We start from the raw sequence: 14,711 nt of genomic DNA, 5'->3' as shown, positions 1-14,711 counted from the left end.
AGCAGGAATCCTTCATAGTTCTGTGCTTGAAAAGTCATAGTTTCTCCTCTTCAGCAACGTTGCCCTATATTCACATGTGGCACTGAATTTCCTTGCTCCAGTTACGCATGTTGTCTCTGGTTTATAGAATCTTTTGTGGATTCCTATGTGGTGAAAATTAAAAGCCTAATAAGTCGTCTTATATTGTGAAATAGCATTATATTTTGTGCTGAGGGGGGCCCATGAGCTAATTCCATGTATGTGTGCATATTCCGGTGTTACTAATATGCCTAAGTATGGCCTTGCTTTGGATAATTGATTTTTATAATCTTGTAAGATCCAAATTGCCTTCCATTACATCAGAAAATTAATAGACACTTTCTGATGAGAGGCTTCTGGGCAGTTTGTGCTAAAGTGTCAGTTCTTCACTCGAAAGCAGTGAGGGCTGATTGCCCTTAATAGACATTCAGAATATAATGTATTTTCAGATGTCAGCTACCTCTGTTATAATGTGAAATGGCCTATGAGGCACAAGGAAAACAACCTTCACTTAATAAATAGAGGCCCTCAGTTATTAGGACTTGAAACTTTCTGTGTCGGACTTGGATTGGAGGCTGGTTCGAGCACACCCTTGATTTAGATCAGTTGGGGCATAAAAGGACAACAGCACGTGTTTGCTGTTAGTGTGTTCTGCACTCTGATTCCTGGAATGGATTGTGGTGGAGATGGCACATTTTCTTTTAATAAAGAAAGGCAAAATAATGGGCAAAGACTATTATTCAAGTCAGTGCATTACATATGCTGTGTAGATCCTGACATCAGAGGGAGTTCAGCAGTACCGGCTTTAGTTCATCTTATGTCAGCATTCCCTGTTCAAAACTCCACATACTGGTAAACAGAGCCAAAACAGCGACCAGTCAGGAACAACCAAGTGTCCTTTGCACAGGTGACATCAGTATTACTTTTATAACTGAAAATTCAAGAAAATACTCTTTCTTCACCATGTTTTTTTCAAAACATGCTGTCATGTTATGTGGATAACCATTCTTCATTTATTGCATTTAGTCCAGAAATAATAACTAACTAGATCCTTCATACTGAGTCTTGGAGCATCAATATTATACATGTGAAAGACTGTCCTTGTTCCTGGGACACAGAGTTCTCTGAATCTGCTCATTGAAAGAATTTCACCAACATCTCAAGAGCCTACTCAGTTTCCATTTATGGAAGTCAGAAAGTGTTCAATGACTGGAATACTTCATTGTGTAATCAGAAAAGGGAAGCTTAAGTTGTTGCTTTCATGTATTTGCTTAATATAATGAAACTTTTATAACTAGTGTCTTTGTCCTTGAGAGAGTTCATTGAATTAAATGAAGATTTAATTATGATATGGGAAAAGTATAAGTCAGACATTAATACCAAAGTATAATATTGCAGCTAATGTTAGAACAGCAGCTGTACAGTCACACATATGGTCATATTCTTACCTTTTTCGTTTTTAACTCAGTGTATCTAGGAGATACATAACAGCTAGTTTGGTCTTCAAGAATTGTTCCTGTCTTGCAAATGGAGAACTAAATTATTTTTATTAGAACGTTTGTGTACATGATAAATGTACCAAACATCTGCAGGGAATATGAATCACTGGAGTGGTCTGAATTATACTGAGAGCTTTCGAACTGGAAAATAAAACTTTGTAATTGCTTTATATTTATGTTTATGTTTTTGTTTATTTTTGGATTGTAATCTGGAAATATTTTACTGAGTATTTCAACTACCTAAAAACAAGACGTCTGGTTCAAAAAAAAACCAAAAAGTACTTTTGGAACTGTGTCCTCTCAGAGGTGCCATGTATCTGCCAGGCATAAAAACATAGCACCAAAGCCACATTCTTCAAGCTCCTTAAACTGGTTCTTAGTTGATTGCTTGATGCCCCTTTATTATTTATTTTGACTGATGGGTGGATTCTTGATCTAAGGGAGATGACCTTAGAAACAGCCTTGTCTGTTTGGGAGGGTCCTGATCTTCAGTTTTGAAATAGTACTTCTTCCAACTGTTTGCAGATAGATCACATCTGGGCAGCTGTGAAAAGTATATCTCAGACATCGGACATTCTGTGAGGGTGCTTGTTAGAATCATTTGTCCTGCCACCTCAAGTGCTTACTCATTTGCCATATAAGGATGTCAGATATCATTACATATTACGCTCTTAATTACTCTAGAGTGTTTCATACAGAGTCCATCCTGTTGAGACAGAAGAGCAGACTACGGACCGTTCTCCAAAAGCTGCAGTTACCTTCCCCAGCTGCAGATCATATAGGCAGTGAATGGTGTGTCTGTGAGCCAAGAGGCATGGAAGCCGAAACCTTAGAACTGAGTGCTTGAAGCTGGAAATTCAGTCACTGCTGACATTGTCTTTTGCTCACCCTTATGGCGTGGGCAGTAAAGGAGCCTTAGCTCAGTGGCTCATCTTACACAGTATTCTGCAAATCATTAGCACAACTGGGAGGTTGAATTTCATCCCCTTGTGTTGCCTTGCTATTGAATGTTTAAATCTGACTCCTTTACTTTACTGTAATGTTTGTGATTTCATTTCTTATAAATCATATGAAGAGTTTGTGTGAAGGCCTTAGTATTTGGGGGGTTTTATGTGTACTGCAAAAGAAATCAAAATATGAAATATGTTAGAAACATTAGGTGAATGTTTTCTTCCAACTGTCTCCCCTTTGGTGTAATATCATGTATCCAAAAGTCTCATTAATCCAATGTCTACATTTAACTTCAGTCACATGTTTTTTTCTTACTGATTTGATTATGATTTCAAATGTATTTGAGTATTCAGGTAGTTCTTCAATTGCTAAGTTTTTTTTTTAAATATTCTGTTATACAGTTCTGAAGAGGCTACTGTTTGCTTCTCATTTTAAAACCTGTTTTAATGTCTTCCTAAAAGTCCATAAAAGAGTTATTTCATTTTTTGGTCATTCACTTTCAGGGTAACACATTTTCAGAGTTTTGGGATGATTTCTATGAACTGTATTTCCGAGATGCAAAAAAGAGAATGCAGGTGTCTTGGTCTGAAAATTCCCCTAGTTTTTTTTACAAGAATGTATTAATAAGGATCCAGCTAAACTTTGGAGGAGTCTTGTACATAAGGATGGTGAAATTTAAATACTCAAAAGGAGCAAAATTAGGTTTGGTACTAAGTGTAAGCTTCTCTTGTAACTGCATCCGTGCTGTGCATCAGAAGAGAAAAAACAAATGCTAGTTTTAATACCTCTCCCTTGTTCTTTGTGCTAGGGGAACTTATAATTTTATTTTTTGCAGTGCTCACAGTGAGAATGAAAATATGGGGGGGATGTCAAAGGATAACCATTCGTGTGCTGTTTCACTAAAGCTCATGCTCTGCCCATGCATCCCTGTTGCACTGGAAGGGGCGATTCCATGGAGCCGTGTGGACAGGATGGGGGCAATGTGCCCTGTGCAGAGGCAGGCAGGGAATTAAAATGTTAAATGCGTCTTACACCCTGTTTCTAGAGACTGTAAAGCTCCTTATTTTCTTATTAAAAGCATCTAGCTGCTTGGGCAGAGCACCACGTATCCTGGTCCCTGAGCCGTACTGTGCTGCAGGCTCCCAGTCACTGCTGCTTTCACAGTTTCCTACCAGCTCAGTCATTTTGGGTCTCCATTTAAAAACCAACAAACCTAACTGATAACTGTATTTTAATAGTCGTAGATGATGTAAACCAGTAGTAGAAGATGGAGGAAAGTATTAGCCACAATACCACAGAAATGCATTCTTTTAAGTCCAAGTGGGCCTTTCCACCTTGCAAAATCCAGTTAGCAGGAAAATGTACTGTGATGCCATTTTGCCTACTACTTGAATTTCTAGCTGCGTAGGAAAGCAGATACACTACTTATTTTGATAACAAGGTTCCAAAATACAGTTACTTGAGCTGTTCCCTCATGACATTAAACTGTGATACTCCTCTGTGAGCACCTCTTAATTCATCTAAAACAAATGCGACACTCTGAGCTGTATTTTCTGGTTGCCTCCAAGACTAGGGCAGCTCACAGAATATTAGGAGTTGGAAGGGACCTCGAAAGCTCATCCAGTCCAACCCCTGCCAGAGCAGGATCACCAGACCAGGTCACACAGGAAGGCGTCCAGGCGGGTTTTGAATGTCTGCAGAGAAGGAGACTCCACAACCTCTCTGGCCAGCCTGGGCCATGCTCTGTAACCCTTACAGTAAAAAAGTTTTTCCTTATGTTCACATGGAACCTCCTATGCCTCAGCTTGCACCCATTGCTCCTTGTCCTATCATTGGACATCACTGAGCAGAGCCTGGCTCCTTCCTCCTGACACTTACCCTTTAGAAATTTATAAACATTAATGAGGGCACCCCTCAGTCTCCTCTAAGCTAACTGAACACAATATTCCAGATGTGGTCTCACCAGGGCAGAGTAGAGGGGCAGGAGAACCTCTCTGACCTACAACCACTCCCCTTCTAATACACCCCAGGATGCCCTTGGCCTTCTTGGCCGCAAGGGCACATTGCTGGCTCATGGTCATCCTGCTGGCCACCAACATCCCCAGGTCCTTTCCAGCCACTCGTCCCCAAGCCTGTAGCGCTGCATGGGGTTATTGCGACCGAAGTGCAGGACCTGGCACTTGGCCTTGTTGAAGCTCACACAATAGACCTCAGCCCATTGACTGAGCCTATCCAGGTCCCTCTGCAGAGCCTTCCTACCCTCAGGCAGATCAACACTCCCTCCCAACTTAGTGTCATCTGCAAACTTGCTGAGGGAGCACTCAATCCCCTCATCCAGACCATTGATAAAGATGTTAAACAGGACTGGCCCCAAAACTGAGCCCTGGGGAACACCACTTGTGACTGGTCACAACTGGATTTAGCTCCTGTCACCACTTTGATTGCAGTAATATTTCAATTTTTTTCTAGTTATTGCAGGCTTAACAACTGGAAATTTTTAAGACATCCTTCCCCTGTTCAGTATCAACAGAGAATAGAGAGAAAGGTAGGCAAGGAAATCTAACTTATTTTTTGTGTTAGAACAGCATATAGGCATTGGTTTCAGAGCTTTTCTTAATCCACCAATGTCCCACCAATGTTGGAAGCGTCGAGAGAAGCACCACAAGAGCTTTGCAATTCTCTGTATACTGGGACAGCAGTGCCTTGTTTATGCTGATTTTGTCTAGGCTTTGCACTTTCTACATTCAGGAGCTGCTGTCACTGCAGCATAAACTGAATGCTTCACACTTAAGACCGTAGCCAGTTGCACCCATGTAACCAGTATAATTGTTTCTAAGTATGTTCACTTAATTTTTATGTAGTGATTTCCTAGATTTATGAATGACTAATGACTAACTTTTACCTCATGTACTTCAGGCATTGTGACATTTTTTGTTTCTGCTGTACCTGGTGGTTTTCCTTTTTGCATCCCTGTTTTTCAAGAATCTAACTTAAGACATCTAATCTCTTTGGTTTGCTTATTCAAGCTGTAATAAGAAGTTAGTTCATTGATGTTTCTTAAAAATTATGCTTGTTTATTACAATAAATAATTTCTAAAAACAAAAAAAAACCCCGAACCAAAACAAAAAATTCTTTTCTCTTTTTCTGCAAGTGGTCTTATGCTTTAGAGAAGCCAAACACTGGCAGCATATTTAATATTGCTTGGTCTGTTGATGGCACTCAACTAGCTGGAGCATGTGGAAATGGACATGTCATTTTTGCCCATGTCGTGGAGCAGCGATGGGAGTGGAAGAACTTTGAAATAACGTTAATTAAGAGGAGAACCATGGAGGTAATTCAACAATTCAGAGTTGTGCATTCTGATTACTAACTTCCTAAGGCTTTTTTTTTAATACAAGTTGGGAAATTTTAATCCTCGGCAAAACATTATCCTTTTTTTCTGTGTATATGTAACTGAAAATGTTTAAGATCTTAACATGGACAGAGTTAGCAAATGGTGTAAATAATTATCAGCTGTGCAGAAGATCAGATCCATGTAAACCAAACCATACCACCAGGGGAACCAGAAATTTTTACAATGAGGATGGTGAAACATTGGCACCAGTTGCCTTGAGAGCTGCTAGGAGCTTAATCCCTGCAAGCATTCAAGGTCAGGTTGGATGGGGCTCTGAGCAACCTGATCCAGTTGAAGATGTCCTTTCTTATTACAGGGCATTGGATCAAGTGACCTTTAAAGGTCTCTTCCAACCCAAAGCGTTCTGTGATTCTATGAACTCAGGAGTACTTTATCCTCCAGAAAGATACAAAGCTCATTTGAAGAGCATGTGAAATTAGCTGTGGGAGGCCACTTACAAGAGTGACATAATTTCAAGTGTTATGAAAATGTTTATGAGGACAACCATACAAATACACCAGACAAAACCAAAGCATCATATTAAATAGTATTGCAGTAACTGTCAGCAAAGGTGGTGCTGCATAATGAAATGTAGATCATACAGAGGAGCTTCCTTTCCCTTGTCTGCATTTGTAAGTTGTCAGAGGCACTGCTGCACTTTGTAATAGCTAATGCTGTAGTAAAATTCACTTATATTCCTGATGCCAATGGACCTATGCTGGATGTTGGGGTCTTAGGGCGTTTCCAGATAAATTTGGCTGCTGACTGTGCCTGTAAGGAGTTGTAATGTACTTTTCTGCACCACATCGCATTACAGCCTAGATTCACATCTTCCAAAGCTACAGAAATTTGTCATATATCATATAACGTACATCAGGTACCTGCGTGGTGCTTCCAGCTGAGCGCGGAGCAATAGGCATTGACCTCAGTGGGAGCTGCCAAGTCTCAGCACTGCTAGAAATTAAACAGGCCCTTACATGTGGTTTCTGGAGCTTAACTTTAGTATCCTTCTTTTGAAAAATCTTGGCTTGAATCCACATTTAGGTTACCAAATATCTGGGAATTAATACAAAAATATGAATTTTTACCTGCTAATTTGTCCTCTGTGTTCCCAGACACTGACTCACAACATTCACTCTCTGAACACTGGGATAATATAAGATTTCCATTCTTACAAATTTTCCAAATTACACATTTGGTATTGGACAGCAGGCCAATATTTTCAATATTGAAGTCAAGTTCCTGAATTCCTGATTAAGCCCCTAAATGTTTTTTGGGCTCAATTCTTTTAATGTTGAATAAGTAATTGGGAAAAGTTGTAACAACAGAAATGCTGTATTACAATTTGGTCCGGTGGGTGGGATAACATGAGTCAGTGTCTGGGAACACAGAAGACAAATTAGCAGGTAAAAATTCATATTTCTTCTTTCATTCCCAGACATCGACTCGTAGCAGATGGGCTCTGTGAATAATCTCCAGGGTGTCTGAATATGCAAACAACTGAGGAAGTATAGCTAACCCTGATTCAGGACTAACTTTTTATTTTATTATTTTATAGTGGTTTTATTTTATTCCTATATTCATGTAGGAAAATATTGCCTACAAAATGTTTTAGATGCTTTTTTTTATTTCCTGAGTCCTACAATGGCCAAGTTAATTACGGACATATCGCTGCAGTAGACATAGCAATAAGTATGTCTTTGGAAATGGTTTCTAGGCTTTCATAATAATTGAGTTCAGTCCTTGTTTTTCAATTGTTTGCATAATGGAGAAAATGAAAATGAAGTTACCATCCTCAGAATGGTGACATCTAAAAAATGAAACAAAAAAAAGCTAAAACAAAAAATCCCTGTCATAATATATCTCGTTAGATTTTAGCTGCCTAAAATCTTGCACTCAAAAATCTGTGTTGATTATAGGTAAACTGTGTGTTTTTCTTGAAACACTGTAATTTGAGCAAATTTTCATAGAAATGGCGAGGCACAGCATGTTCACCAAGGCAGTGTCCTAAATTTCCCTTACTTTAAAGTGTGGTAGCATTAGAATATATGCTAGAGCATGTATTAGAGAGCATATATATACATGCAATATATAGAGAGCAATATATCTAGACAACATATCTTTATCTAGATACTGGGTATTACTGAATTCTTCTGATGGGATCACTGAGCATTTCAAATGTTTCAATAATGAGCAACTGAACACTGAGTCTCTTTTAGTCATCTTTGATCTAAGATGATTTTATCAACCTTAAGTATAATATTATGCTTATGTCTTACGTATTTTAAGTGTGCATTAATTACTGCTTTCTTTTAAGGAACTCCATCCAGCTCCTCAGTAATTATTTGTTGTTTATTCAGAGTTTACAGAACCTTTGAGTTTCAGTTTTCACCGGTGCTGTGAAAGTGCTTGTTCCCACATAGATCTGTTCTTCTGCTAATGGCATAATAGTATCAGTGTGTGCTTATAGTAGAGAATATATTAGTTCACAAGTTAGTTTTTATTTCAGTTACTGTTGTTTTATTCAACCAAAGTTTTCTTTTGATTAGGTGCACAATGTTCTTAATGATGCAGTAGATGTGCTGGAATTCCGTGACAGAGTTATTAAAGCCTCTTTGAACTATGGGCACTTGGTTGTTTCAACTTCTCTTCAGTGTTACGTGTTTTCGTAAGTAATACAAATTCATGAAACGTTCTCAAGTTTATCTAACGGTTGTAAGAGAGTAGCAGAAACTTATTGGAATACAGTAGGTTTTGTTGGGTTTTAACTGATAAGATATTCTGTAGAACCTACCATCATCTACAGCAAAATGTACTGGTGTGTAATTGCCCTCCCACTGTCATCCTTTATTTCAGCTTCTTGCTGCTGCTTGTTCATTTTGCCACAAAAATTTGGCGTGCTTTCTTTTCGCATACAGGCAGCAGGAACGGTGGCTGTATGCAAGTGTATTTGTGCCAGTTATGTGCTGCCATCTAAGGACTCCAGGTTTTGGTAGTGCTTCTGACATGCCATTATTTTGGAATAAAGTAGGAATTATTCAATCCTGCATCACATTTTAAGCATGTGATATTCTGTTTCATATGCTGAAATTTAAAGTTTACTCCTAAAAGCACTTAGCTATTCAGTGAGATGACTAGTGCTGAATGATAACACAGCCTGTAATAGAACACACAAGAGAGGGGCTCTCTCCTGCCTCCAGATCACTGTAAAAGAGTTGAACCACAATTCAGAAATATTTTAAAAATATGGCTATTTCACAGAAATGTGATTCTGCTGTTTCCTAAGACTTCTAGGTCAGCTGCTGCTAATGTGAACGGATGTAAAAATGAGGCCAGAATTGTTACTGGATCATACTGCACGGTTGTCAGTGTTACTGGGCTTCCTGCATTCTATTTTCCTTTTGAAAACCTTCCTTTTTTAGGAATGTTAGATGATTAAAAAGTGTGTGCTTTGCTTAGTGAGTTCAGCTTCGTATTTGCGATGATAGGTGAAGATTGGTGATTTTAATGAATGATGCTTTTTTTTTCAGTACAAAGAACTGGAATACACCATTGATCTTTGACCTGAAGGAAGGAACAGTCAGTTTGATTCTACAAGCAGAAAGGTAGCTTACTTCTTGTAATGCTCACTATTAGATGTGAACGTGTATTTCCTAAAACTTACACAGCATAAGCACATATTGAAGTATTAGAAATAGAAAAAAGTACACAGTATTGGTAAGTAGCATGTAAAGGCTTAGCTGGTGTATTTGTCATAGATCTGTGCTGGTGGTAATGAATCTTTTCACATATTCCATATGTATGTTTATACTCGTATTTATGGATGAAAGTACATCTTCTGACATGCTAACATCTGGGTTTTTGATGTTTTATGTTTCTTTTTCAGACTGGAATATATTGTATATAAATTATCTTTGGTGTCCAATTTTTATTAAAAACATTGCAAGATATGCCAGATAAAAAGAAATCGTTTCCTTTTTTTAAACATAGTTCTATTTATATTTGCAAGAAATTAATGTTTTTTCTCAGTTAAAAAAAAATCATCTGTATTTTCTGAAAATCATTTGTCAAAGAAATCTTTACGTGTGCTTTTGTAGAAAGAAAGTCTTTCAAAGGACTAAGAATAGGAGCAGAAGTAAAAAATCTTGAGTTTTTATTACAGCCTTAATTCTTGTGGAGAAATGTTCTTGGACAACTATTTCTGCAAAGTGCAGCACAATGTTTACTGCATTTTTGAGTGCCCAGATTAAACACTTATGTCCTAGTCTACAAAAGTGCTGCAGTAGAGAATGGGTAAGCAAGTGGACAGGATTTTGAAGGTTGGTTTCTGGATTTGGAGTTTTGAGCTGCTGATTGAAAGTAAATTTTGAAAATATGGCACGGATTCTTTGGTAGTGTAGATAATAAATGGAAAGGAACCTAAGGTTCTGATAAAACCGGTCTACCTCACTAGGTATACGTGCAAACAGACCTTGGTTCGTTTGATGCCAGTGGTTGGTAACATTTACAGTGGCTGAGAGTCTGACAGCTGGCTTTTTGTTCATGGATGTGTTTTGTGTCTATGAACTATAGATACTGTACTTACCACTTATTGTTATGTAGAACTATTTATGTTCTGTATAAAATTTTGCAATGTGTTCCTGCAGATAGATTATTTTTCACTGAAGCCCTGTGTCATCATAGGTGGTGATCAGTTCATTAGAAGTGTATCTTACTTGCTTACATTGTAATCTAGTTGTACTGAAGGAAATTATACAGGTAATACTGTTTCAAAGCTAGCTGCAACATAACAAGGTGGGTGTTGGTCTTTTTTTCCAAGTAACAAGTGATAGGACAAGAGGAAATGGCCTCAAGTTGTGCCAGAGGAGGTTTAGGTTGGATATTAGGAAAAAAATATTCACCTAAAGGATTGTCAAACATTGGAACGGGCTGTCCAGGGGAGTGGCAGAGTCACCATTCCTGGATGTATTTAAAAGATGGGTAGATGTGGCACTTAGGGACATGGTTTAGTGGCAGAGTTGCCAGTGTTAGGTTTAAGGTTGGACTCAATGATCTAAAAGGTCTTTTCCAAGCTAAATAATTCTGTGATTAAAGCTGTTTCTTACATATATACACACAGCGTTGTCTCATGGCATGATGTGTGGGAAGTACTGTCTGCAGCTGTGTGCTGTGTCATCAGGAGTTACAAGATTTAAATCTTATAGTTTCTGTAACAGATAAAATCAGTTGTTCCAGAATGTGTTTTATTCACATTAAAACTGAAATCTTACTTACTGAGCTCTCAGAATACCAACTTTGAAAGGTAAGGCTTAGAAATGATGGAGTTTATCTGAAAACAATTACAGGATATTAGACAATTACCTTCAAATTGTTGAAACTGTCATCGCGCTTTTCTGCATTATCCAGTGATTTACATTTTTGTTGGTTTTGGGCATTCTTTTTAGGCATTTTCTTCTTGTAGATGGTGGAGGACTTTATTTATATTCATATGAAGGAAGATTAATTTCCTCTCCAAAATTTCCGGGAATGAGAACAGACATTTTAAATGCCCAGACAGTATCTCTAAGTAATGATACTCTAGCAATAAAAGACAAAGCTGATGAAAAGGGTAAGTTTTCCCTTCTAATAATTCCATGATTGCTAGTAATTCATTATGAAGTTTTCAACATCTTTTCATTTAACTTTGCTTAGCATAGACAAAGAAAGTATAAACAATTTATCTATTATGTAAATTAAATATAATATTTATTATAAAAATGAAGTCTTGCTTAGCTGTGATTAAAAAAATAAAAGATAATTAAATGTGTCTCTGAACTTCCAGTTGTATGTAATGCATCAGAGAACTGTGGAATATTTACAGTAAGTACCTGAAGGGTAGGTTTTCCCTCTCTGACATGTGATTTTCTAAAGAAGTACCTCAGCAACGTTTTTCTACTTGACTGCTGCTCTTAGAAGTTACCAGTACATTAACTGTGATTAATTACAGTTTTGAGATGTTCTTTGTTTTATTAAGGGGTTTCTGTGGGTTGTACCTTTACCACGTATAAGTTTTATATGCAGCTGAGATGACTGTAGTTATGAGGCTGTGATGTTCTGTCTCAGTGTTGTGTTCTTGAAGATTTTTATGCTCTTAAAATTTTGTGTTTTGGCATTGAAAGCATTATAATTCTAAAACACAACATGGCAAAATGAGCTTCAGGTAAGTTTTTGCCTTAATGAGTGGTACAGGACTATCTTTTTGTCAGTCACCTTTTTTCCTTTGTTCTAGCTCTTGATGGAAATGTGTTAGTTTGCCTGTGCAACAACTGAAATTTTAAGCATGTGCTGGAGACAGACACTTCCATTGCTGGAAAACCCATGGCACTATCACGTTTGACTTCATAACTGTGCCATTTACAGGCCGTACAAATATGACAATAGAGGGCCACAGTGCCCTCTGTAGCTGAGTTTCTGCTGTGAACTGGCCAGTGAGGGGATTCCCAGTGGGAACGATTGTGCCCAGGAGGTGCTACTACTGCAGAGTGAAACACTGCAAGCTTCCTGCCCATGGTTCCAAATGACACTGACTCAATCTATCATCTATAGCTCAATCTGCTCTCTTAGGCTTCATGATGAGATTTTAGACAGTTTCAGAGTTTTAGAATTCTTTGTCTTGCAGCAAAGAAGAGTAATTCTTATCTTGTGTTTTTCCATAGAAAAAGAAACCTTTCAGTGTCAAGTACAAAATACAAAAGAAGATCCTGATTATTATCAGCAGGGAGTTAGCCCTTTAGTACTGATTGCATGGGAGTTTTCTTAGCGTATAACCCACAACTTACATTACCTGTTGAATCAAAAAAAGCCCTTGCAATAATCCTTTAAAATATCTCTCCCCAAGCAAAAGACAACTTAGGTCAGATTTTTCTCACTTCCTTTATATGAAGCAATTTCGCTACTCTGTACAAGTTATATATATATTTTTTTGTATATCCTTATATTTTATGTGAACTAAATACTTTAATTATTACACAGCTATTTTAGATCTCTATTGTAGATATTAGTAATTTTGAATAATTACTTTAAAGAATGGTAATATAACTGTAATGTGCGTTTCATTTTTAAGGACAACTACTTCAGGAAAATATCCTCAAGCATCAAGACATTAAAGAAATCTACAATAGCTGTGTAATAATTAAATTGGATTTTAATTATCAAAATAGAGATCAGTGTCAATTACTTAGAAGAAAGCAGTAGTTTGCAAAAAAAATGAAAGGATAATTGAAAAGTTGTGTCTTATTTCTGCTCTTTTACACCATGTGTGTCTTTACATTTATATTACACAAATGTATATGTTTATTTACAATTTACTCAATATGTATAACACGGAGACTTTCCTTTAGTGCCGTATTGACACCTTGATGCAGTTAGAATGAAATCAACAGAAGTATTTTAAATAAATTTAGGTTATGTAGGAAATTCATTCACAAATATTGACTGCTGTCTATATGCATGCAGATTTAAGATCTTGAAGGTAAACTCACTCTCTTGCCCTGTTCCCCTGCCCATCTTCCTGAATAGACTGGTGAGCACCTCCATCTCCCAGCCATTCCTGTCAGTGTCCTGAAAATCATGTTGGCCTGTGTGGAGGCTAATCTTCACCAGAACTGGAATTTACAGAGGCTGGGTTTCTGGCTATGTTTTCAAGATAAGCTCTCCAAATGGTGCTGTTGGTAAGAGCTTCCATCAGGACAGTTACTAGGGGTGGGCTTGGTTTCTTTCTTTCTTAGATATGAGCCCTACTAGTAGTGTTAAAAACATCTTATAATGTGCCAGCACATGGGAAAACAGATTCTTGGCACAGGAAACCGTGGCTTATCTAGGCCTGTTTATTCTTCTTGACTCACCCCAGCAGAAGTGGTTTTTTTCTCTGCCCTATTCTGAGGGCAGGTCTGTTTTTCATAATGCAGTCCATTATAGAAATATCTACAATAGCTCAGTCCGATACAGGAAGCAGTTTACACGTCCCAGCATGAAGCTCTCTACAAGCTGATCTACTCTGAAACAGAAAGGGATAGAACTTGCTGTGCTTCAGTGTTGTTACTTGGATATTCTTCCTCTTTCAGTAATCTAGAAATAAGATTGGTACCTCTGTGCTTACAGCCCTTCATCAGGCTGTAATGAAGCTGGGAGAGGGAGGTGAGCCCCTTCTCAAAAGGAAACGACTGGTCCTAGGAGCAGTTCCTCCATGGTAATAGAGCGTGTGTGTTAAAAGACACGCAGTAGCTGTTGTCTTCCTCTGGCTGTTCAGAGAGAGTGCACTTTATTTATATTTTTAATTTTTACATACACAAAAGGATATATTTTAGGTTCTAAATAATCGTAAAGTGATGGGGAGTTTTTCCAGAAAGGAAAAAGAAGAAACAACCCCAAACTTAGCTTCTGAAATACCTTAACAAGCATTGTAGATTAATGAAAAGTTAACCAATTTTGTTTGTCAGTCAGGTACAGTGGTTTTCTTTAAAACTCTCTTGATCTCACTTCCTATAGCTAGTAAAGTAGCAGTAAAATTGGCTTGTATAGCTAGATCAAAATAAATTTCATGCAGAGGGCCATGCGTAAAAGTGAGAAAAGTAGCACTTCTGAGGAACAACTAGTTTTCTTTTGTATATTTAGCCAGCTGCCAAGAGCAACACTTGTGCAAAGCCCTTTCTTTTCTTCCTCTGCAAGCTCAACCAGTGCTTTCTGAACACCTGCTCTTACAGTTGTTTTTTTTAAATTCTGCCTCTATAACCATTGACCTCAAACCAACATCCTGTGTCCTAGTGAAAGAAACGCACAGCAGGATTAACATGTTAACATCGCCATCCTT

General features: G+C 37.8%; 1 protein-coding gene across 1 annotated transcript in view; it reads left to right on the top strand.

Annotated features, from left to right (window-relative positions):
• IFT80 (intraflagellar transport 80) overlaps window positions 1-14,711 on the top strand; it is a 48,424-nt gene that overhangs the window by 21,582 nt on the left and 12,131 nt on the right. Inside the window, exons 8-11 of the mRNA XM_010188678.1 lie at window positions 5,621-5,800; window positions 8,413-8,531; window positions 9,394-9,468; window positions 11,308-11,471. Coding sequence (XP_010186980.1) covers window positions 5,621-5,800; window positions 8,413-8,531; window positions 9,394-9,468; window positions 11,308-11,471 — 538 coding nt within the window. The remainder of the gene's footprint in view (window positions 1-5,620; window positions 5,801-8,412; window positions 8,532-9,393; window positions 9,469-11,307; window positions 11,472-14,711) is intronic.

The sequence above is a fragment of the Mesitornis unicolor genome, unplaced genomic scaffold (genome assembly GCF_000695765.1).
Source record: "Mesitornis unicolor isolate BGI_N332 unplaced genomic scaffold, ASM69576v1 scaffold9257, whole genome shotgun sequence".
In the NCBI taxonomy this organism is placed as follows: Eukaryota; Metazoa; Chordata; class Aves; order Mesitornithiformes; family Mesitornithidae; genus Mesitornis; species Mesitornis unicolor.
Note: the sequence above shows the minus strand (reverse complement) of the source record. Positions and strands in the feature narration are given on the sequence as shown.